The 23,412-nt window shown below is 37.0% G+C and overlaps 1 protein-coding gene across 1 annotated transcript in view; it reads left to right on the top strand.

Moving 5' to 3' along the window:
- Window positions 1-23,412, top strand: part of LOC148944622 (neurabin-1-like) — a 67,738-nt gene that overhangs the window by 18,238 nt on the left and 26,088 nt on the right. The window contains exons 5-7 of the mRNA XM_089099971.1: window positions 6,942-6,995; window positions 14,658-14,765; window positions 18,497-18,640. Coding sequence (XP_088956097.1) covers window positions 6,942-6,995; window positions 14,658-14,765; window positions 18,497-18,640 — 306 coding nt within the window. The remainder of the gene's footprint in view (window positions 1-6,941; window positions 6,996-14,657; window positions 14,766-18,496; window positions 18,641-23,412) is intronic.

Genomic DNA, 23,412 nt, shown 5'->3' with positions numbered 1-23,412 from the left:
ATTTCAGCTCAATCCAATCACTCCTTCCCTGTTTTCAAAAAACCAAATACCGCCACTTAAAATTCAACATTTCTTTTTTTTTTCTTAGTCACGCCTACAGGCCCCAGTTGGCAACGGATCTGGGTGAATGAGGACTCATTCGAAGCAGAATTTGACCTGTAAGGGCCTTTTGATATTTTAAGACCGAAAAAATTATCCCCCGAATTTACATTTACGAAAAACCTTGTTTTCCTATATTAGCTCATGTTAATTTTTCCCACCACAACCCCCCTTTAACGTTGTCTGATCGGGCTGAAATTTAAAGGATAAACTTTCCTGGGGCCTGGAAGCTTATCCTCGAAATTTCAGTCTGATTACACCTTCCCTGTTTTCCAAAAACCAAATATCAAGTTTTGCTTGCGTCAAAAAGATTCACCACCTCACTAAAAAACAATTTCAATTATGTCTCTTTAGTGTAGCGGTGAGACTTCTGGCAGTCAGGCGGAAAACCCGAGTTCGATTCACCGTTGGATCAAATTTTTTATATACTGAATTTAAATTTAAAAAAAAAATTCAGTTTCTTTTTTAAATTATTTGAAAAAAATTATGTTTTCTAAAGAGTTAATGAGGCTGAGTTACAAGGTCGACCCTTAAAACACCCTGTCGAGAAAGAAAAGAATAATACACAATCATCTAACAGTTAGTCAAGCAATAATAAGTAATCAAGGAGGCACACTTGTGCCTCTATAAAGAGGCGACCCACCACAATGTTAAGCGATTTCAGGTCCTAGAGGTCGCAGATAGACGGCGGTAATTGCATTTTGTAGCCCAAGCTCAAACTAAGAAACTTGCAAAATTTCATCCTCCTCCGACTTTATCTTCATGGGGTAAACTGGGCCGGAAGTTTGGAACCTCCCACCACAGCCCCCCCTTTAACTATGTCCAATTGGGCTGAAATTTATAGGTTAAGCTTTCCTATGGCCCGGGAGCTTATCCTCGAAATTTAAGCTCAATCCGATCACTCCTTCCAAACCAAATATAGCCACTTAAAATTCATCATCATTTCTTTTTTTTTTTAGCCACGCCTACAGGCCACAGTTGGCAACGGATCCGGTTGAATGAGGACTCATTCGAAGCAGAATTCGACCTGTAAGGGCCTTTTGATATTTTCAGACCGAAAAAATTATCCCCCGAATTTACATTTACGAAAAACCTTGTTTTCCTATATTAGCCCATGTTAATTTTTCCCACCACAACCCCCCTTTAACGTTGTCTGATCGGGCTGAAATTTAGAGGCTAAGCTTTCCTGGGGCCTGGGAGCTTATCCTCGAAATTTCAGCTCAATCTGATCACTCCTTCCCTGTTTTCCAAAAACCACATATCAAGTTTTGCTTGCGTCAAAAAGATTCACCACCTCACTAAACAACAATTTCAATTATGTCTCTTTAGTGTAGCGGTGAGACTTCTGGCAGCCAGGCGGAAAACCCGAGTTCGATTCACCATTGGATCAAATTTTTTATATACTGAATTTAAATTTAAAAAAAAAATTCAGTTTCTTTTTTAAATTATTTGAAAAGAATTATGTTTTCTAAAGAGTTAATGAGGCTGAGTTACAAGGTCGACCCTTAAAACACCCTGTCGAGAAAGAAAAGAATAATACACAATCATCTAACAGTTAGTCAAGCAATAATAAGTAATCAAGGAGGCACACTTGTGCTTCTATAAAGAGGCGACCCACCACAATGTTAAGCGATTTCAGGTCCTAGAGGTTGCAGAGAGACGGCGGTAATCGCATTTTGTAGCCCAAGCTCAAACTAAGAAACTTGCAAAATTTCATCCTCTTCCGACTTTATCTTCATGGGGTAAACTGGGCCGGAAGTTTGGACCCTCCCACCACAGCCCCCCTTTAACGTTGTCCGATTGGGCTTAAATTTAGAAGTTTAGCTTTCCTAGGGCCCGGGAGCTTATCCTCAAATTTTCAGCTCAATCCGATCACTCCTTCCCTGTTTTCAAAAAACCAAATATAGCCACTTAAAATTCATCATGTCTTTTTTTTTTCTTAGCCACGCCTACAGGCCACAGTTGGCACCGGATCCGGTTGAATGAGGACTCATTCGAAGCAGAATTCGACCTGTTAGGGCCTTTTGATATTTTCAGACCGAAAAAATTATCCCCCGAATTTACATTTACGAAAAACCTTAGTTTTTTTCAAATAATACACATAAACAGGTTAGACATGCTTTGTTATGAAAATATCTGCGCGTCAATTTTCATAACAAAGCATGTCTATCCTGTTTATGTGTATTATTTGAAAAAAAACACTACGTTTTCTAAAGAGTTAAAGAGGCTGAGTTACAAGGTCAACCCTTAAAACGTACAGGGATTAGGAGGCACAGTTGGGGGGGTTGTTAAAGAGGCTGAGTCACAAGTTCGAACCTTAAAACGTACAGGGATTAGGAGGCACCCTGTACGACGTGATTTGAGTATTCAGGAATTAAAAGCCTTAACACAAGAATGTTCAAGAGCGGGGGGTTTGGGGGGCGGCAGCCCCCAACTTCAACTCCTGACACGATCAGCTAACAGTTAGTCAAGCAATAATCAAGGAGGCACACTTGTGCCTCTATAAAGAGGCGACCCACCACAATGTTAAGCGATTTCAGGTCCTAGAGGTCGCAGAGAGACGGCGGTAATCGCCTTTTGTAGCTCAAGCTCAAACTAAGAAACTTGCAAAATTTCATCCTCCTCCGACTTTATCTTCATGGGGTAAACTGGGCCGGAAGTTTGGACCCTCCCACCACAGCCCCCCTTTAACGCTGTCCGATTGGGCTGAAATTTAGAGGTTAAGCTTTTCTAGGGCCCGGGAGCTTATCCTCGAAATTTCAGCTCAATCCGATCACTCCTTCCCTGTTTTCAAAAAACCAAATATAGCCACTTAAAATTCATCATTTCTTTTTTTTTTCTTACCCACGCCTACAGGCCACAGTTGGCAACGGATCCGGTTGAATGAGGACTCATTCGAAGCAGAATTCGACCTGTTAGGGCCTTTTGATATTTTCAGACCGAAAAAATTATCCCCCGAATTTACATTTACGAAAAACCTTAGTTTTTTTCAAATAATACACAGACACACCCAGATAAGGGACATCTTGCGGGTTGCACTTGAAACTGATTGTGCACCACATTTTGGAAGTCTTCTCTTCATGCATAAATTATTTGAAAAAACTACGTTTTCTAAAGAGTTAAAGAGGCTGAGTTACAAGGTCAACCCTTAAAACGTACAGGGATTAGGAGGCACAGTTGGGGGGACTGTTAAAGAGGCTGAGTCACAAGTTCGAACCTTAAAACGTACAGGGATTAGGAGGCACCCTGTACGACGTGATTTGAGTATTCAGGAATTAAAAGCCTTAACACAAGAATGTTCAAGAGCGGGGGGTTTGGGGGCGGCAGCCCCAACTTTAACTCCTGACACGATCAGCTAACAGTTAGTCAAGCAATAATAAGTAATAAACTGTACAAAAACGTGCAGAAATTATTTGAAAAAAACTACGTTTTCTAAAGAGTTAAAGAGGCTGAGTTACAAGGTCGAACCTTAAAACGTACAGGGATTAGGAGGCACAGTTGGGGGGCTGCCGCCCCCAAACCCCCGCTTTCGCAGCCTTTAAATAAAAATAAAAAAATTTAAACTGAAAGTAAGGAGCGACATTAAATCTTAAAACGAACAGAAATTATTCCGTATATGAAAGAGGCTGTGCCCTCCTCAACGCCTCGCTCTTTACGCTAAAGTTTTTATTGTTTAAAAAAAGAGTTGTCAGAAAGTCAAACTTTAGCGTAAAGAGCGAGGTGTTGAGGAGGGCACAGCCTCTTTCATATACGGAATAATTTAGGTTCGTTTTAAGATTTAATGTCGCTCCTTACTTTCAGTTTAAATTTTTTTTTATTTAAAGGCTGCGAAAGCGGGGGTTTGGGGAGCGGCAGCCCCCCCAACTGTGCCTCCTAATCCCTGTACGTTTTAAGGTTCGACCTTGTAACTCAGCCTCTTTAACTCTTTAGAAAACGTAGTTTTTTTCAAATAATTGACAATATAGGGCGATTTTTTAAGATAAACTTGTCAATTTGGTCAAGTATTGGTGCCCTTCTCACATTGCCTGCCCCCCCTAAGATTTTTCACCTTTGAGATTGACCACACAAACTAAAAAAGCTGATAATAGACAATATAGGGCGATTTTTTAAGATAAACTTGTCAATTTGGTCAAGTATTGGTGCCGTTCTCACATTGCCTCCCCCCCCCTCTAAGATTTTGCACCTTTGAGATTGACCACACAAACTAAAAAAGCTGATAATAGACAATATAGGGAGATTTTTTAAGATAAACTTGTCAATTTGGTCAAGTATTGGTGCCCTTCTCACATTGCCTCCCCCCCTCTAAGATTTTGCACCTTTGAGATTGACCACACAAACTAAAAAAGCTGATAATAGACAATATAGGGCTATTTTTTAAGATAAACTTGTCAATTTGGTCAAGTATTGGTGCCCTTCTCACATTGCCTCCTCCCCCCCCCCCTCTAAGATTTTGTACCTTTGAGATTGACCACACAAACTAAAAAAGCTGATAATAGACAATATAGGGCAATTTTTTAAGATAAACTTGTCAATTTGGTCAAGTATTGGTGCCCTTCTCTCATTGCCTCCCCCCCCCCCTCCCCCCTCTAAGATTTTGCACCTTTGAGATTGACCACACAAACTAAAAAAGCTGATAATAGACAATATAGGGCGATTTTTTAAGATAAACTTGTCAATTTGGTCAAGTATTGGTGCCCTTCTCACATTGCCTCCCTCCCCCTCTAAGATTTTGTACCTTTGAGATTGACCACACAAACTAAAAAAGCTGATAATAGACACTATAGGGCGATTTTTTAAGATAAACTTGTCAATTTGGTCAAGTATTGGTACCCTTCTCACATTGCCTCCCCCCCCCTCTAAGATTTTGCACCTTTGAGATTGACCACACAAACTGAAAAAAGCTGATAATAGACAATATAGGGCGGTTTTTTAAGATAAACTTGTCAATTTGGTCAAGTATTGGTGCCCTTCTCACATTGCCTCCCCCCCCCCCCTCTAAGATTTTGCACCTTTGAGATGGACCACACAAAATAAAAAAGCTGATAATAGACAATATAGGGCGATTTTTTAAGATAAACTTGTCAATTTGGTCAAGTATTGGTGCCCTTCTCACATTGCCTCCCCCCCCCCCTCTAAGATTTTGCACCTTTGAGATTGACCACACAAACTAAAAAAGCTGATAATAGACAATATAGGGCGATTTTTTAAGATAAACTTGTCAATTTGCTCAAGTATTGGTGCCCTTCTCACATTGCCTCCCCCCCCCCCTCTCAGATTTTGCACCTTTGAGATTGACCACACAAACTAAAAAAGCTGATAATAGACAATATAGGGCGATTTTTTAAGATAAACTTGTCAATTTGGTCAAGTATTGGTGCCCTTCTCACATTGCCTCCCCCCCCTCTAAGATTTTGCACCTTTGAGATTGACCACACAAACTAAAAAAGCTTATAATGACAATATAGGGCGATTTTTAAGATAAACTTGTCAATTTGGTCAAATATTGGCGCCCTTGTCACATTGCCCCCCCCCCCCCCTAAGACTTTGTGCCTTTGAGATTGACCACACAAACTAAAAAAACTTATAATAGACAATATAGGGCGAATTTTTAAGATAAACTTGTCAATTTTGTCAAGTACTGGTGCCTTTGTCACATTCCCCCCCCCCCCGGCAATTTTTTAAGATACTGCAGCCCCTTAAATTGAGCAATGGTTTGCTTTTTTTAAATATCAGAGATGAAAATTGTTACATTTTAGTCACAATTTTCATATGGCAATGGTAACGTTTAGTTACCACAGAGGCTATGTCAGTGAAGGGTATGTAAATATTTTTTCCACTTTTTTTTCTTTCAGTTGCCATATAAGTTTGACTATATTAAGGAAGCGTTGTCCGGCAAGCTGCTATATACCCTGCTATATAATGGATGTATTACGTGAATTGAAGTCCATTAATTCCATCTTTTTGTCTCTTTTGACCTTCTGTATCGATAGGCGGTATCTGAGAAGTCACTTAGATACCGATATCCAAAGCGTACCGATTCCGATATCTAAGTACCGATGCACATACACGATCCAAGTACCGATACACATATGTATCGATACAGATACTGATATCCAAAGCATATCATTTTTCACGCAGCCAAGCGACTTCAAAGTTCATTTCCTCAGAATTTTATTTTGCAGGGAATTTGTTTACCTTTTGTATGAATGTAATTTCAAGAAAATGACTTTAGTGATTTAGAACAATTTAATTAATAAATTTGCTCTATTAAGTACACGCCGCTAAAGTGTGATATTATTATCTTCAGTGTGCATCATGGTTGATTAAAGTGCTAACCATGTCACAGTGCTTTGCGTACATCATTGAAATTTTTTTTTTTTTTTTTTTTTTTTACTGTTAGCTGTCCAGTTAAGGTTCTCTCCTGACCTAAATAACACAAGTTTTGCTTCAAAAATTTATCCAGAACAAACTAGGCGTAAAGTAGTGTCAGGAAAATCAATTTTGAAAGCCAACGTGAAAATTACTTGTTTTTGTTTTTTACTGTCAACAATCCAATTAAGGTCCTCTTCCGACCTACATACTTAAATGGCACAATTTTTACTCCAAAAAAATTCTACAAAACAAACTAGGCGTAGTGTCAAGAAATGTACTTTTAAAAGCAAAATAACTTCGAGTATAAATTTGATTATGCCACCTCACTAAACAGCGCGTTAAATATTAGACGCTAGAGTATTCTGGAAATAAATAGAAGGCAGGAATTAAGATTTGTCCCCATTTATGGCATTAACTGTGCTTTATTAATGAAACGCTGGTAATTTAGTAACGTTCTTTACTCACAACAGGTTGCAAAAAAGCAGCTTCAGTCAGATGCCGAGGTGGCTCAAATAAAAGCTAGGGTAAGGGAATTTGAATTTGCCGAGATGCTTCTCTCAGCTCACGTTTTTTCTGACTGCTGTGAGCACATACTTACTAATTTTTTTTCTAACTTACTAATTCCTTCTACCCTTTTCACCTTTGTCTGTTTATCTTTTAACACTTTGAAACTAAAAAAGAAAAAAATTATGGTGGGGTCAGATGTATAAGGTCGAATTGAAAATTGTAGATATAAGTCGAAATGAAGATAGTTTTTAGTATATTTTTTTTTCTTCCTGCTCCTCTTTTTTTACTTTTTTTTCCATTTTTGCTTTATCTCATTTTAATGTTTTTAATTTACTGCTTCTGTATTTTTAATGAGAGTAATTTTGGACGGTTTCTGGAAAAGTCGCCTTTCAATTGTCCTAGGTCAATTAAATTTTCAAGAATGGATACGAAGTCCCCAAAAGGTGTTTTAAAATACTCCAATCCACCACTTGCGCACTTGAAGGGTCGCTAATTCCTGTCAAGATAGATCTGTTAAGGTCTATTTGCACATACACTAAAAAAAGGAAGAGAAGAATTCTAAGCCAAAGTTTTTTTTTTTTTTTTTTTTTAAGGCTGTTATCGAACTATCTAAAAGGCTCACGATTTGGTAGAGTGGGAAGTAGTAACTTGAATACACCTTGCCTTGTCCAAATTTGAGTTATATCCATTTTGATTGTTTCATTCCCCTAGGCTAACACCTTTGTGAGTTAACAGACCTCAGCAGGGGTAAGAATGGATGTAAAGCGTTAAGAATAATTTCCTAAAGACTATTTTGGGTCGTATAGTCTCCCTAAAAGTCTTATTGAACCGTAACCTCTGGAACACGACCTGTCAAAAGCCTCTCGGCATTATTGAATGTCGTGCTTAATGGATTTTCTAAGTCTAATGTACTATTTTCAAGTATACGTCTAAATTAGTCCAAGACATCGCCTCTAAGGCTGGCTAAAACTCTCTTTGATTTCTTTTTTTTCGGGGGGGGGGGATTTACCCTTCTTTCAGGCCTAAGGCTTTTGATTTTTCCATAGTGCCTGATTAGGCCTCTGAGCCAAGTAAGTGGCCTTCACTTGCGAGTTACTGCTTTTTCTTTGCCAAGCCAGTATTAGTCGATTTAGATATGTTGGTGTACTCACTATTTTCTCTTTGTCTGTTTTTCCAGGGTAGGGGGTTGTGTGGTCTCGAACTGCCAGGAAAATGTAGTTTTACGAGTGTGTGTGCAATAGAAAATAAAACGCTTAAAAGGGTGGCTTAGAGCAGGTTTTTATGCATCAATTAATTTGAAGGGGGTGTGACAAGTTTGACAGGTGGGGGTGAGGTGTGACAAATATTCGGAAAAATGCAGAAAAAAATAAGCGAATTTTGTAGAAATTACAAGAAAGTAAAGGGACTTCCGTCGAACTCGGGTATCGGGCTTGAAAACTCCAGATTGTGAATGCTTTGGGGATCGATTGCTTTTCTCTCTTAACTATCTTAACAAATTACACTTACATGGTGAGCGATCCAAGCCAACCTTTCGCCTCGTAATTCATTGTCGTTCATCTTTGCCTTCGAAATTTAGGAACAATGAACTACGTATGTCTGATATTGAGAATTGCCCAAAGACTTCATTTTTAGGCTATTATTTACAGGGTCCTTCCGAATAATCGCGGGAATAATCTCGGGGGCTGCTGGAGTTTTGCTGGTGATTTTGTGTTTCTTTTCCATTAATGTTGGCTTGTGGATGGGGCAAAATTTTCTGCTTCAAAGTTGCCTAATTATTCATTGAATTTATAATGCGTCATTTTCCTGGAAATGTTGATTTTTTTTCTACGCTATTTTAATTTGTGCTTTTGCTAAAGCTCAGAAATGTGGGTGGAGGCTTAAATATGTGTTTTTTGTTTTTTTTTACTCTGTCTGAAAAATCTCTTTATTATTTACATTGTTTTTTTGGAAATAAATTTGCTGGAAATGTATTTTTTTCCACTTAATTTCAAAACTTTCAAGCATTTCCTCTTTCTTCGGTGCAACATATTCTTTTTATAGTCCCTTGTGTGTACTGTTTTTACCTCTAAACTTTGAGAAACATTTATGCCGTACAATTTTATTGTTAGCAATCATCCAGGGAATATCTTGACAGACAAATTTTGGTTGAATGTCGGAACAATGCCGGTAAATTGCACTTTTCTCTCAGTACTGTTTTGTAAGCCACGTACTTAGGCTGTCGACCTTCAGTTTGTGCCCCCTTACCCTCAGATTGACTCGCCTATTTTTTACGGTTTTTTTCTGGATCCCCCCCCCCTCAGTATAAATATATCCCTGCAATTGTGGTTGGATTTTCGTTCATTTTGTATCTGTTCATAATAAGTAAATTCAGACTTATACAAGGATTTGCTTACGAACTCAAACCTGCCGACCGTGCTGGTGTGTGACCAATTTAGGTCAAAATTCGGAGGGCCCTGCGAAGCCACTTTTCACTCATTCGCCATTCTTTCCATGCTAAGTCACTTTATGTCGCTTTTGGTTGGAAAAGGTTATATTTACATCACCTTTACCACTTTTAACAAGCTTTTAAAAGGAGAACTGGTTACAGTGAATGAATGAATAATTTTATTATAAATAGACATAAAATGTCACATTATGGAGTTTATAAAAAGAAAAAATGTAAAGGAAGGGTGACACAGAAAACAACAAAAAATAATCTGTATTGATCTACAGTACGTTGATCAATTACTCCTTAAAATAAAAATTCAAATAGAAAGCAGCAAAAGGAAGTGACGCCCCTTGCCTCTGACGTCCAGGGATAACAGGAATAATCTAGTAGAATTATACAAGTAATCAGATAATACACATTTCATTCTTTAAATTGAATAAACTTTCATGTTCTTGCCTTTAAAATTTCTGACAATCTTTTATTGCAGCGAAAAAATCCCCCCCCCCCGAAGAGGGAGGATAAAATATATTCGTCTATCTGATGGGGATGAGATAGTGTTCAATTTTGAACAAAAAATTAAACAACTGAAATTAATGCTCAAAAATGGTAAACAACATTTTCTAAGTTGAAAACTAAATCTGAAGTTTCATGTTTTTTTAAGCTCAATTCCTATGCGAATCTCCATTACATACTAGCGCCAGTCTGCATTGCCTTGTTGTCAATGTATGTCAATGATTTTAAGCCAGAGTGGTCAAACAGTTGCTTAACAACAGATGGTGGAGCTGGAAAAGATTCTTATGCCCGTACATCAGAGGCATGGGGAGTCTTCACCAGTCTAAAAAAGGCGCTATGGGCCAGACGTGAGATGTCGACAAAAACCAAAGTCAGAGTCTACGTTGCGTTCATTCAAACTGTATTACTCTATGCACCGCCTGTGAGGTATGGCCGTTCAAGGCAGAAGAGGCTAGAGTTTTGGACGCGTTCGATCACCGCTGCCTTCGCTACATAGTCCGAACCAAAAGGTGGTCTAAAATTTCCAATGGCGAAGTATGAAGCTGATGTGGCAAGTTTGAAGAGCTATCTCTCGTTATTAAAAGGTTGCAAAAAGGTACGATGTGTCGAGATGTCCTCATCTGCAAGCCAGTACCAACATTTTCTGCTCTGAACACTAAGTCCGAAGTTTCATTTTTATTCAGTTCAACTCCTATGCGAGTCTCCATTACATACTAGCGCCAGTCTATATTGCTTTTTTGCCAATTTCTGTCAATGATTTTAAGCCAGAGTGGTCAAACAGTTGCTTAACAACAGATGGTGGAGCTGGAAAAGATTCTTATGCCCGTATATCAACGGCATGGGGAGTCTTCAAAAAGGCGTCTAAAAACCAGTTAAAAACCAGTCTAAAAAAGGCGTTATGGGCCAGACGTGAGATGTCGACAAAAACCAAAGTCAGAGTCTACGTAGCATTCGTTCGAATTGTGCTACTGTACGCCTGTGGAATATGGCCGCTCAAGGCAGAAGAGGCTAGAGTTTTTGACGCGTTTGGTCACCGCTGCCTTCGCTACATCCTCCGAATCAACAGGTGGTCTAGAATTTCCGTTAGCGAAGTATGAAGCCGATATGGCCAGTCTGAAGAGCTATCTCTCGTCATTAAAAGACGATAAAGAGCTCCTCTGCCACACTTTGCGTTATCTCAAAGGTACGATATGTCGAGACGTCCTCAACTGCAAGCCAGAACCATCTTGGATGTGTCGTCGGGAAAGACAGAAGAAAAATCTTTGGCAAAAATTCAGAAGAGGACCTTATACCATGGACCATGAGGATCCTTCCGGAGGCATGGTCAGAGAAGGGACAGAAACTGGCAGAAGACTGCTGGGAAAGCTGCAGCTGACAGATCGAAGTGGTTGTCAGAAGTAATCCCGAAGTCCTTTGGTGCCAAACAGGACAGTTCTCCGTCTGGTTCCAGCCAAAAGTAAGTAAGAGTTTTCAAGTCGTTCGGCTCGGCTACTATTACTTGTGGAAAATAAATCAATATTTGCATATTGTTTATTTCTGGCTGATACCAGGCGCTATACGCGATGGACTTAGAAAAAAAGTCGTTCCTCCCTTGCTGTTTTCAAGAACTGATGGTAGTGGAGTAATCTTGACAGAAGTACGAATGTGACCGAAAATTGGAAATTTCCGGCAATGACCAAACAAGTCAAAACTAGTCTTTGCTTTATCACGGGAGTGTTATCGTTGAGCATTGTTTTCATAGTCACCAGGTAGCTGATGGAAGAAATAGAATGAATCATTACGCAATGAATATCCGAATTGCTGCTGTCGATGGTATAAAGGTCTTTGTAAGACTGGAATATGTTCCTGTTTTTAAAAAAAATTTCCCCCTTCTTCTAAAGTTATACAAATTCTCTTGTGTAAATTGCCTTTTACTGGTTAATTTAAACTTTACAACTTTTACACATATGGATTCAGTATGAATATTACATTTCCTTGGTGATATGGTTCTGCTCTTTAACGCTGGATTGTGTGGATAGCTTTTGTATCTCATAAACAGACTTTATCGTTTATATCTGTATGAGGGGTTGCCGATTTCCGCAAATAAGTACACCAGGTAGCGCGTGTCAAGCGTGGCGAAAGTGTGCCAAGCATGATGGAACTGTGTCAAGTGTTGCGGAGACTGTGCCACACCTGGCGGAACTCTGTGACACGTGGTGGTCCGAGATATACACCAGCTGGCGAAATGTGGGTGACACTAGTCTTAGTCTGTTTCTCATGCCTTTTAAGATGAAGACTTGTTGTCGTAAAAATGGGTACTTGTAGACTTGTTTTTGGCACTACCTTTTACCGCATATTACTTTCATCAACTTTTATTGATGGAACGAAACTGCAAGTGCAGTTTCTAGAAACAATTCATTTTAAATTGTATCCAATTGTATTCTGCGAGTTTTTTTTTACGTTACAAATTTAGAACAAAATTATATTGAGTCCAATATACGGACGTTGGTCTCGTGCCTTATAAAGCCACAGTTTCACAGTGCAGCCTTCCCTCCTACAGCTTCATTGGAGCTTAATAAATTTTTTTTATTTAAAAAAATTTCCTATTTTTTGCTTTTTGCCCCCGCCCCCTCCCTCAAACACAAAATTCTTCTTTCGCACCTATATTGATAAGCCCAAGAAATATGCTAAAAAGACGGTATTGACCTGAGTTATTCCAAGATCTCTTCAATTTTTAGCTAGTGCAATTTGTGTGTTCGATCCTCATTTCTAGTTTTATCAGACTAACTTGCTTGCTTGACCCTCGTTATTATGAAATTTGTTATAGTGCTGTTCATTCCACTTTATGTGTAATATCTTACCAAATTTCGTTATCTAATTTGATGTTTAAATAAGATTTTTAAGAAAAGTTCTAGTATTTTTATTTCATGAGCATAACTTTCCTTAGCATTAAAATTCTGTTTAGAGCCTGCATTTAAACCCCGTTTGGGGAAGCCTGCTCTTTTTGTTATATGTGACCTTTGGAAGATTACAAGTAAGATATTTTCTACAACTGTGTACTAACTTTTCAGGAACCCAGACAGGGTAGGAACAGAGTTACGAGATACCGTCATCGTTGTATTGACAGTGGGGTTTGTTACCTCCAAGGAGATGGTTAGAGATTTTTAGTGCTGACCCGGGTTGAGTACACACTTGGTCTTAGAATTTGGCCATTTGACCGCTCGATCACGTTATCATACCCTGGGGCAGGGTATACTGTAAATTGGGTATTACCAAATCCGACATTTACAGAACCGGTGTGGTAGACGCAGGCATCCCATTATAATTTGGCGCCGCCGGGGGCTTTTCCCTCCAGTAAGTGGTGTAGCACCATTTTTTGCACCAATAAGTGGTGACACCCGTACGTTACCAAACCAATACTGGTGGCATTGTGACGAACCGGTATAATAATAATGTTTCTCCGCCATTTTGAATCCAGATTTAACAAGGTGTAAGGTCTTAAATGGTTTTTTGGCTTAGGCCCCTGAGTGATTTCGTTGTTTTTTTTAATCTTCCTAACGATTTTTTTCTTCCAACTATACCTTTCATTTCATTAAAGAGATGTTCCCTATATGAAAGTTACTTCCGCCCGTAAAGTTAGGAGGAAATTCTAAGGTAAACTTAGGAAACATGAAAAAGGATAGACTGTATAGAAACACGTATCCTTTAAATACATCCGTACATACATAAAGTACCAATAAAACAAGGCCCTTTTCAAATGGGCTGTTTGTACAATTTATGGCCCGACCGTAGGATTCGATGCAACTAAGGCTCGTAATGCCACTGAGAACAAAAAGGGTACTGAAATGCAGGGTTTCTGCCCTCCAATCAGGCTTTGAACTTAAAAGGGCAATGGAACTTCTAGTGCAGTGACAGTTTTAGGCCTGGGTGAAGGGGGGTAGCAGTCTCCACCCCCCCCCCCAGTTTTTGTAGCATCTGACATTAAATTACTTTTATTTTTTTCTATGCTCTTATTAAGGTACCTTACCCTCTTCCCAGATTATGAGGCCTAAAACTGCTATTGTTCTAGTGCTTGCTAGAACTGATATATTCTTTATGTGAAACTTATTTTCATGTAAAACTGAAGGGTTTTATTAGCTCAACTCAAAAGCCACGAAAATTATCTATAAAAAGCTAAGATGTAATGTATTTCATGTAGAAATATCCTTTCAATACATCGTAACAGAATTTAAAAATAACATAATAAATAAACAACTAAAAATGAGAATTGAACTAAAAATTGGTAAACTAAAATTGGTTTGGCCAGGGAAAATCGAACTGGTGAATGGGTGTATAATTGAACAAAAATTTATGTATTATTTTAAAAAAGTGATAATAACTTGAAACATAAATTTCAGCAATAAAACCTATTTAAATGATAGTCTTAGTGTGAGGTACTCTCATTGTGAAACTGCAAGATGACTTAAATATATAATGTGACAGGGCCTCGTCAGTGTTTATTAGCTTAATTTGTATTTTGGGGTAAAAATAAAATAAAAAGGGTAAAAACTAATTGTTAAAAAAATTATTAATGAACGAAGATGCTTTTTTCTTATTGGAGAAATATTCATAAAAATAAATAATTAAACATCCAGCTACTGCTTATTTTTAGGAAACAGCATCAGATTGTTGAATATAATTCACTTTAATTTTCTTGAAATTTTTGGAATGATGTTGATATTTGTCACCAATTTAGTAACAATAATGTCACATTTTTCAGTTGAGTAAATTGGAGGCTGGTATCAATCTACAAATAGCCTTGGAGTCTGGGCTGGCCCCACCTGTCCCACCCGCTGTAACATCTTCTGCTTCGGATACTGTCCCAAACGTAGGTCTCTTTTATTACAATCACTATCATAACACTGTCCTTTTCCTATGTTTTTTCATTCCTTTTTCTTGCATGAATATAAATTAATAATACTAAGTAACAGTAATTATAATTGTAAGGGGTGGGTTCTAGGTGTCAATTATCATTAATGATAATTAATTGTTTGCAAGTTTTCTTTTGTTCCATAACCTTGAATAACACAAAATTATAAGTAACGGAGTGCAGACGTAAATCTCCAAACGTAGAGTGCAGACGTAGGTGTCTTTTATTAGTATTACCATCACAACACTGTCCGTAATTATTTTTGTTCCGTGACCTTGAATAACACAAAATTATATCAATAATTTAATATAATCAAATTTAATCAATAATTAGATAATATTGCTAATTAAGTACCCTTCCTCCCTGTAAAAAGATAGAAGGGTAGAGTTGAAGCCAACTAAAGATTTTATGAAAGTATGCCTGACCTAAAATGTTTTGCTTAAATAAAAGATTTGGCTAAAATGTTTGGCTTATTATTTTCGAAAACGTTTGACTAAATTATATTGGTGAAATATATGAGTCAAATGTATTTAACTACACACATAATAGGGTAAATTTAAGTGTTAAATTTTATGAGCTCAAATTAAAGCTAGGACTAAATTGACTAATCATGCAGACAATGAAAGATTTTGTAAAAAAAAAAAAAAAAAAAAAAAAAAAAATTCATGGAAATTTAAGGGAGGGGGAGGTTTATTTTTCAGTATTTGAAGAGGGGCAAAATAGCCTTTTTTTCAATGTTCTCATTGAAAATACCAAAAAAAGAGACATTTTTCAATGAAAATATAAAAATATATTTTATAAAATCAAGGGGGGAGGGAAAAAATTTAAGGGGCACAGACCCCCCCCTCCCCCAGTTGAAGTCACTGGACAAAAGGGGGCTGTAGGCTCTGTCCAGCCAACATTTAGAGTCTTCGTTGAACACAGAAAGATAAGAGAAGGTAAAAAAAAAAAATCGACGGAACCAGGATGGCATGATCGGGAACTAGGGAAGGGATATTAGGAAATTGGGGATTCAAACCAAGACAAAAGGATCCTTTTAATCCCACCAAAATCTTCAGTGAACAAAAATTGAATAGCAAATAAAACAATTTCAAATAAAAATTGTGAAAATTAATGACTAATAATAACAATTGTTTAGACTAAGGGCCCGTATTTGACATCCGTATTGAAGGAAGGAGGATAAGGTAGGTAAAAACCGAGTAGAGTTTTTACCTAGTAAAGTGTCCCCTCCCCCTGCCTTAACTGCAAAATGAAAGCATCAAAATTCTTGCTATTGCAGAATAAAAATGTAAATAAGATCTCCGACTGTCTTACAGACCATAGCCTACGTGTCTGGGGGGTAAACGGGTAAACGTAGCTTTCGATAAAGCGAGTTAGCAATCACATTAAACTTAACAACAGCAGTACTTCGAAAGTGCTGCGATTTCAGGGCCTGGTTTGTCCCATCAGTGTTGTCGGTGGATAGTTAATTTCACCCCAACAATAATTTATGATATCTTCAACAACAATTTTATAATGGTTTATTTTATTTCAGGGTTTTTCTGTGTTTTTTTTTCTTTGTATAATCGTTTTTTCTCTCTTTTTCTATTCTGAAGACAGAGCATAAATATGGATTTTTGTAATAAGCCACTACGGTTAAACCCTTAACCCAATTCTGAGAGTCATCTTAGGTCAACGCCTAAACTTTTTCAGTCACGCTGAGAGATGGAGGACGGTGACAAATTTCTCCTAGTTTCAGCCTTGTTAACTATCATTAAACATGCCATCGAATTTAATTTGTGCTAATTTTATGCAAAATACGTTATATTAAATTAATTATTGGCCTTAATCCAATTTGATTATTTACTGTCCTTAATTTTGTTGTCAACGTTGTGCTTCTATGTTTAAAAGTATTTTTAGTGCCAATAAGAAAAATCTAAACGTAACGACAGATTCCTGTTTTTATTTGAATCGAGCATGATTATCAAGATAATGAAAAAATTAGTACTATCTCTTTTGCTGGGTTTGACAAAATGGGTGCCGGATCTGTTAATAAATTACATTATAATAATTTGGATAATAAATAAGAATAAGCTATTAGGAGAAGGTATTTGATCTTGCATGCAGTAACAGATTATCTGGCATCAATTGGTCATTTAATGGCCAATTTGCACAGAGTTTTAGCTAAAACCGAGATTTAGCTAGCGCTAATTTGAGACAATCAAATATTTCGTAAAATTTTCTGATTGGTTGAAAATTCTATAATCTGTTAGAGGTAATTAATTGCTTAGAAGAAAAGGGAACGAAAGAAGAAGAAAAGAACTGTTTTCCTACTTTAGCAATTGAGATAAATAAGCATTTGAACAAGGTCTTGACCTTACTAATCTATCCAATTACCTGGGACAAAATAGTATAACCAAACAGTCAACCAAATCGAAACGGCCAAATCCATTCAAAGCTATCATTAATACATGTAAGCCGTTGTAAAATTACAAACAAGGGCATCTTAAATCTAATTAAATACTCCAAAGTGATTACCTCACACTATGGATCATCAGAGCAATAACACCTGCCTAAAGGGGTGCAAAAATTTTGATTGGCTTAAATTGGCGCTAGCTAAATCTGGGTATCGTTAAAATCTTGTCGTGAATTGGGCATGAGCAATATTTGCTGATGATGACATGGCAAAGGACCCGTCAAAATATTTTTGCCTAATAATCCATAGCTGCTGGTGTGTTGAAAGATCTGCGAAAAATTTCAAACCCAGTAGAAGAGATTATATTGATTTTTTTTTCAAAATCCTAGTAATAATGTCCAGCAACTTCTTTTAGTTATGCCAACATTGGGACTGGCTCATGCCCAACATTGGGACTAGCTTAACAAATTTTCTAATTATTACTGAAAGTGATGAAAGTGACGTAGTTTCTCCTAAAATAGGCTTTCTTTCTTTTTTATATTTTCTAATCATAAAAATAGCCATGGATTGGTACCAATTTGTTTTTTTGGACGGATCTGTTTTCATAGATGCGTATCACCCTTCAATTGGTTTCCATTAAATGGTGATTACGTCCAATTCTGTCTGAAGCTCATATCCTGAACGTATTATTAGCTAAGATACTCAGCGTAAAGTCAGCACTCCTGTGCGCCAAAATAGCAAGATTCTAGCTGATCTCACCTTTGACTGTTGTGATACACTTTTCTCGTTCAAAAGTACCTAACATTAGAATCTCAGCTCTATCCAGATTGGCTGAAACTTGTAAAAATAGACAAGCTATGAACCTTCCACGCAGCTTTTACACGGTTCAATTCTCAGTTGTTCAAAAGAAAGGGAACAAGTTTAAATCTCTTTTAAAAGTCAAAAGTCTCGCTTTGTGAAAATCTTGGCAGGTTAAGTGGGCTAATTGACCTTAAGTTTGTGGGCCTAATGGTGACAAAATACTGGCTTATTCCCTACCCCAACTCCCCTCTCTTTAAAGTTCTTTAAAAGACAGATATGCAATAGTTTAGAGCCTAGCTAAATTGCCAAGTGACATAGGGTGTTGGTTATTTTCTATTTTGATAATAGCGCTAGTTTCTACTCTTTTCAGCTCCACACGCTCTTGGAATAGTCTTAATTAATTTAGCTGCTAAATTGTGCTCGAAGTTTGTGTCTGATAGTTTTATTTATTTATTTTTTAAGCTTCTGTAAAAAATATTTTTTTGGTTTTCAGGAGGTCGTAACACATTTGGATGCCAAATATCAGCGAGCTAAAAAGCTTATCAAAGATTTCAAGCAAAGGGAGAAGTTAATATTCTCCCAACTACGGGACAGGGACGCTTTGTTTGTTGGTGTGATTAGATCCCTTGGAACCAGGGTAAGTTTTTTTCCTCTAATAACATGAACACTGGATAAAGTAGGATAAGAGTAGAATTTTCTAACTCGAAGAGTTGATGTACTGTGCGAATAAAAACTGCACTAAGGATTCCTAAATTAGGATTTGTGAGAGGCTTTGTTATTTAGGTAGCTCCGACCATTCTTATTCTCTCCATCATTAGTTTCTACATCCGCGTACATTTGTATATGGGTAAAGGTACCCTTTGGCTATCTAATTGAGTTATTTGAAAAACAACAAATTTATCATTGCGTAGTAACACCCTAACTCAATTTAATGTTGGTCTGAAAACGCATATACAAAGTTTGGCTGGTTTTGCCTAAATTACTTAGAATTTTCACTTTTTCCATTCGTGTTTCCCACATGCCGTCAGCTTCAAAAACGTATGTACAAATTGAAAGCAACTTATAAGAATTTCTAAAAATCACCCAAATTACCTAGAATCAAATAATTAATTTTTATCTTAGCCTCCTTAAATGCTTGTACTGTGCGGAACATTACCTATACAAGCTTATATCTGTATTCCCTATAGAAGCAAAATCATGCCTCTCGAACTGTAGTAAGCCTTGGTAAAGCTGCTTCGACGATTTGAGCCAGATTGTGTGCTTTTTTTTTTTTTTTTTTTTGAATCTAGGAAAAATTATCAAGGAATATTTCAAGTAATATAAATTGGACAGATATGGAAGTACTTGCTTGTAGACACCTCATCGGGCCCTAATTTGGGCTGTATATCCATTTTCTGAACATTTAACTCACCAAGCATAATAAATTTCTGAGCTAATGAAAAGCTGCTCTTCTCCAATTTCACCGAGTTATCTAACGTTTGTTGACAAAATGTTTACTCGTCAAAATGTTTGACGTTATGACAACATTTTTTTGACAAAAATATTTAAGTTCGTCAGCTCTTCGTTCCCCAACACTCACGAAAACTCACCATTTTTGTTCATTTTGGGTTAATGGAATCATTCTGGACATTTTATTTTTGAAGAGTGGGTTGGATATTGTCGAATCTTCTTCTTCTATTTAACAGCAGGCGGGCTTTTCAGTAACACTATTTAGCCCTTTTCCTTTTGCTTCACTCTGTGGGCTACAGAGCTACTGGCTTGATTGCCTCATATTTATTAGATATATTCAGATATCTTTCAGCAGATCTTTCGACTCTAGGAGTTCAAATATAAGATGATAGATGTCGATTTCTATACTCTGTGTGCAGGTATATTTGGCTAGGCTCTTGGCTGATAGTGAGATTTTGTGGTGTTTGAAGTATTTTAACAGTTTAGAAAGCAAGGTATGTTGTGCAGACGTCAGCATATTACATTCAAATAGGCAATGGTCAATTGTTTCATTATTCATATTACAATGTCTGCAAAGAGGGGACAGGGGAATTGAACCACTTGAATTAGATAGCTTATATGAGAATGCAACGAAATTTAGTCCATTTGTTCCAGAACGAATTCTATGATAAATTTTAGAAAGATACTTATTGGGAAAGGGGGAAAGGATAGGATTAATCTTATTAAAATTAATATCTGATAGCCTCCATCGGTAAATATCTCTAATTGGGATTGGTCTCCCACTTGGCTGGTCAATATTTATAGCATTTTTTGCTATTTCATCAACCTGATGATTACCACTTATGCCAGAGTGGCTAGGAATGTACTGAAAGTAAGTTTTAATGCCACTTGAAGCAAGATTATCAATAATACTGAGACAATGATAAGTGTCAATGTCCAACTTATATTGAGGAGCTGAGGCCAGCAACTCAAGGCTTGATAAAGAGTCAGAATAGATGATAATATTATTCGAATTATCAATCAAAGATTGGTTTTGCTTAAGGTGTTCTAATGCCATGATTATGGCATTTAACTCAGCAGACATTATAGATAAATTATTAAATAATCTCTCACCCATTGCAATTGTCAGGTGAGGAAGGAAAACACCACTTGCAACCTTCTCATTCATTTTTGACCCATCAACAAACATTTGGAAGTGATTTTTATAGGTAATTGTATTAAGTTCTGCAAATTTTTTCTGAACAAAAGCACTGGGGGTTAAATCTTTATTCCATTTTGAAAATTCAGTATTTATTATGGGACATGACCAATTCCATGGAGGGGATTGGGGGACAGTAGGTGCAATAGACTGTGCTGGTACAGGGACCTTCTTTTGAATATTGGCATACTCATCTGCAATACCTCTATACAGGGCTGGATTTCTTAACCAATTATGTAATGTGTGTGAGCTATTTGATTCAATTTTTGTAAGATGTTTTATCAAGAGAAAGCTACGTCTCTCCCTTATTGTTGTTAATCCACTCTCCATAAGCAGAAACTTGGTGCTTGTGGGTTTCCTAAGACCAAATATGAGACGTATTATATCATTTTGTGTTGTTTCAATTTTTTGCATCTGGGTCTTTGCACATGCACCATAGAGAATGAGCCCATAGTCAATATGGGGTCTTATCTGTGATTTATAAAACTGGAGTAAGGTTTTCTCCTTACAACCCCAGGGTGTGGAAAGAAGTCTTTTTAGTATATTTGCTTTTCTATAACATTTTTTTTATTGTTTTTGAAATGTGGAGGTGGAAATTAAGTTTTTGGTCAAGCATGAGACCTAGGTAATTAATATTATTATCTTATTGAATTGTTTTTTTATTTATAGTTAGTTTTGCATTAACATGGTTTCGCTTCCGGTGTAATTGGATTATTTTTGACTTGGTGGGTGCAATGGGTAAATCTGAATGTTGAGAGAATTTTTCAAACTGGAAAAGTGACTTTTGCAGATTTGACTGTGCTATCTGAAAGGTGTTGCCAGATGACCATAGCACCAGATCATCAGCATATTGTAGATTCGTGTGGGGTAGGTTCATGTCCCAGAGAGATAGGGCAAATAGGAGGCAACTGAGGACTGCTCCCTGAGGTAGGCCTTTGGATATTGTCTTTTGGGGTGAAGAGGCTGAACCAACACAAACAATGAAACTTCGCACTTCTATGAAGGATTTAATACAGGATACTAGCTTGGGAGGTACTCCAAGGTTTGCAAGTTTATTTAAAAGGATTTGGTGGTTCACATTGTCATATGCTCCTTCAAAATCAAGGAAAGCTGCCACTAGGATATTATTTTTTGAGAAAGATTCATTTATTGCATTTGTTAGCAAAATGAAAGCATCTGTTGAGGAGTGGTATTTCCTGAATCCAGTTTGAGTGTGTGGGATCATGTTATTTTTCTCAACAAACCAGAGGAGTCTGTGATAAATCATTTTCTCCATTATTTTCCCCATCACAGGTGTAATCATTATGGGCCTATAAGACTCAGGGTTATCTTTTGGTTTATTTTTCTTTAGGATTGGTAGGAGGGACGAACATTTCCATATATTGGGGAACCTAGAGGATGCCCAAGCGTGATTATAACAATTTAGCAGTTCTTGTTTGTATGAAGGTGTGAGATTCTTTATCCATGTAGGGTGTATATTGTCATAGCTGCTGCTAGTTTTGGACCTAATATGATGTATTGCATTATTCAATTCCTGGATTGAAAATGGATTAGTTATGTACTCGGATCCTGGGCATGGTTGGTAACTAGGGTTCATAGGAATTGTGGACAGATTGCTTTGATTTTTTGATGTTAGCTTATTAACAAAAAGAGTTGCAAATAGGTTAGCCTTTTCAATATCATTGTCATAATGGGTATTATTATGTATAAGCTCATACAGGAGTGGGTTGGGAGAAGTCTTTTTCCCACATATGTGGCTTATGACTTTATGTATAATTGGCTCATGTGTTTCTCTGGAGAGCTTATTTGCAAAATTATTCCAGTATTTATATTTAGCATCTATTATAGTCCTTTTTAGATTAGATTCTGCTTGTAATTTTTTTAAATATGTAGTAGGTGTTGGTTTTTTTATGAATTCTGTCCTAGCTGCCTTTTTTATCTTCCATTTATTTAGGCACTCATTTGTCAACCATGCTTTAGGAATTTGTTTAGGGAATGTTTTCTTAGGTGTTATCCTGGGGATAGCATGATTAGCTGTATTTATTAGTAAAGATGTCAAGGCTTCAGCATGTGTCTCAACTGTTGTGTTAGAAATGCATGAACTTTGGGTGAAACTTGTAATTTCATCATTTAGCTTATTTTGGAAAATAGACCAATTTGCTGTAGTGTTGATATATTTGGAAGTATGAGAAGAAGTTTCAGCAGGTTCATTTAGGGAGCAAACTATAGCACAGTGGTCTGTACACAGACTATCAATTTTATTTATGTAAATTTTGTTCAAAAAATTTAAAGACACAATTTGTAGGTCAATTGTGGAGAATTTGGCACTTTTGGGGTTAAAATATGTAATTAGGTTTGGAGGGGTAGCAACAGCTAATTCATTATTATTTGAAATCATATGCTCAATAAATTTACCAGCTTTATTTGCTGGTTTATTCCCCCACAAAAGGCTGTGGGCATTGAAATCACCACAAATAATGATGTTTTTTAACATATTAGAATTATTTATATAATTAAAGAAATCCTTGGCATCTGAAGTTTGGCCCTTAGGGTTATAAAAGCTTATTATGTAGGTTTTTAAATTATTCAGCCAAACACTTATACCAATTACATCTACATCCTTTTCAAAATCTGGAAAATTGATGCCACAAAATTTTATATTATTATTAACTAATAAAGCTACACCACCTCCTTTTCTCTCTGAAGATCTATCCTTTCTCAGGATAGTGTATCCCAGAGACTTAATTTGTTGATTTTGGGTT

Source organism: Artemia sp. Qi Xiang Cuo, chromosome 14, assembly GCF_049724085.1.
Source record: "Artemia sp. Qi Xiang Cuo chromosome 14, ASM4972408v1, whole genome shotgun sequence".
In the NCBI taxonomy this organism is placed as follows: domain Eukaryota; kingdom Metazoa; phylum Arthropoda; class Branchiopoda; order Anostraca; family Artemiidae; genus Artemia; species Artemia sp. Qi Xiang Cuo.
Note: the sequence above shows the minus strand (reverse complement) of the source record. Positions and strands in the feature narration are given on the sequence as shown.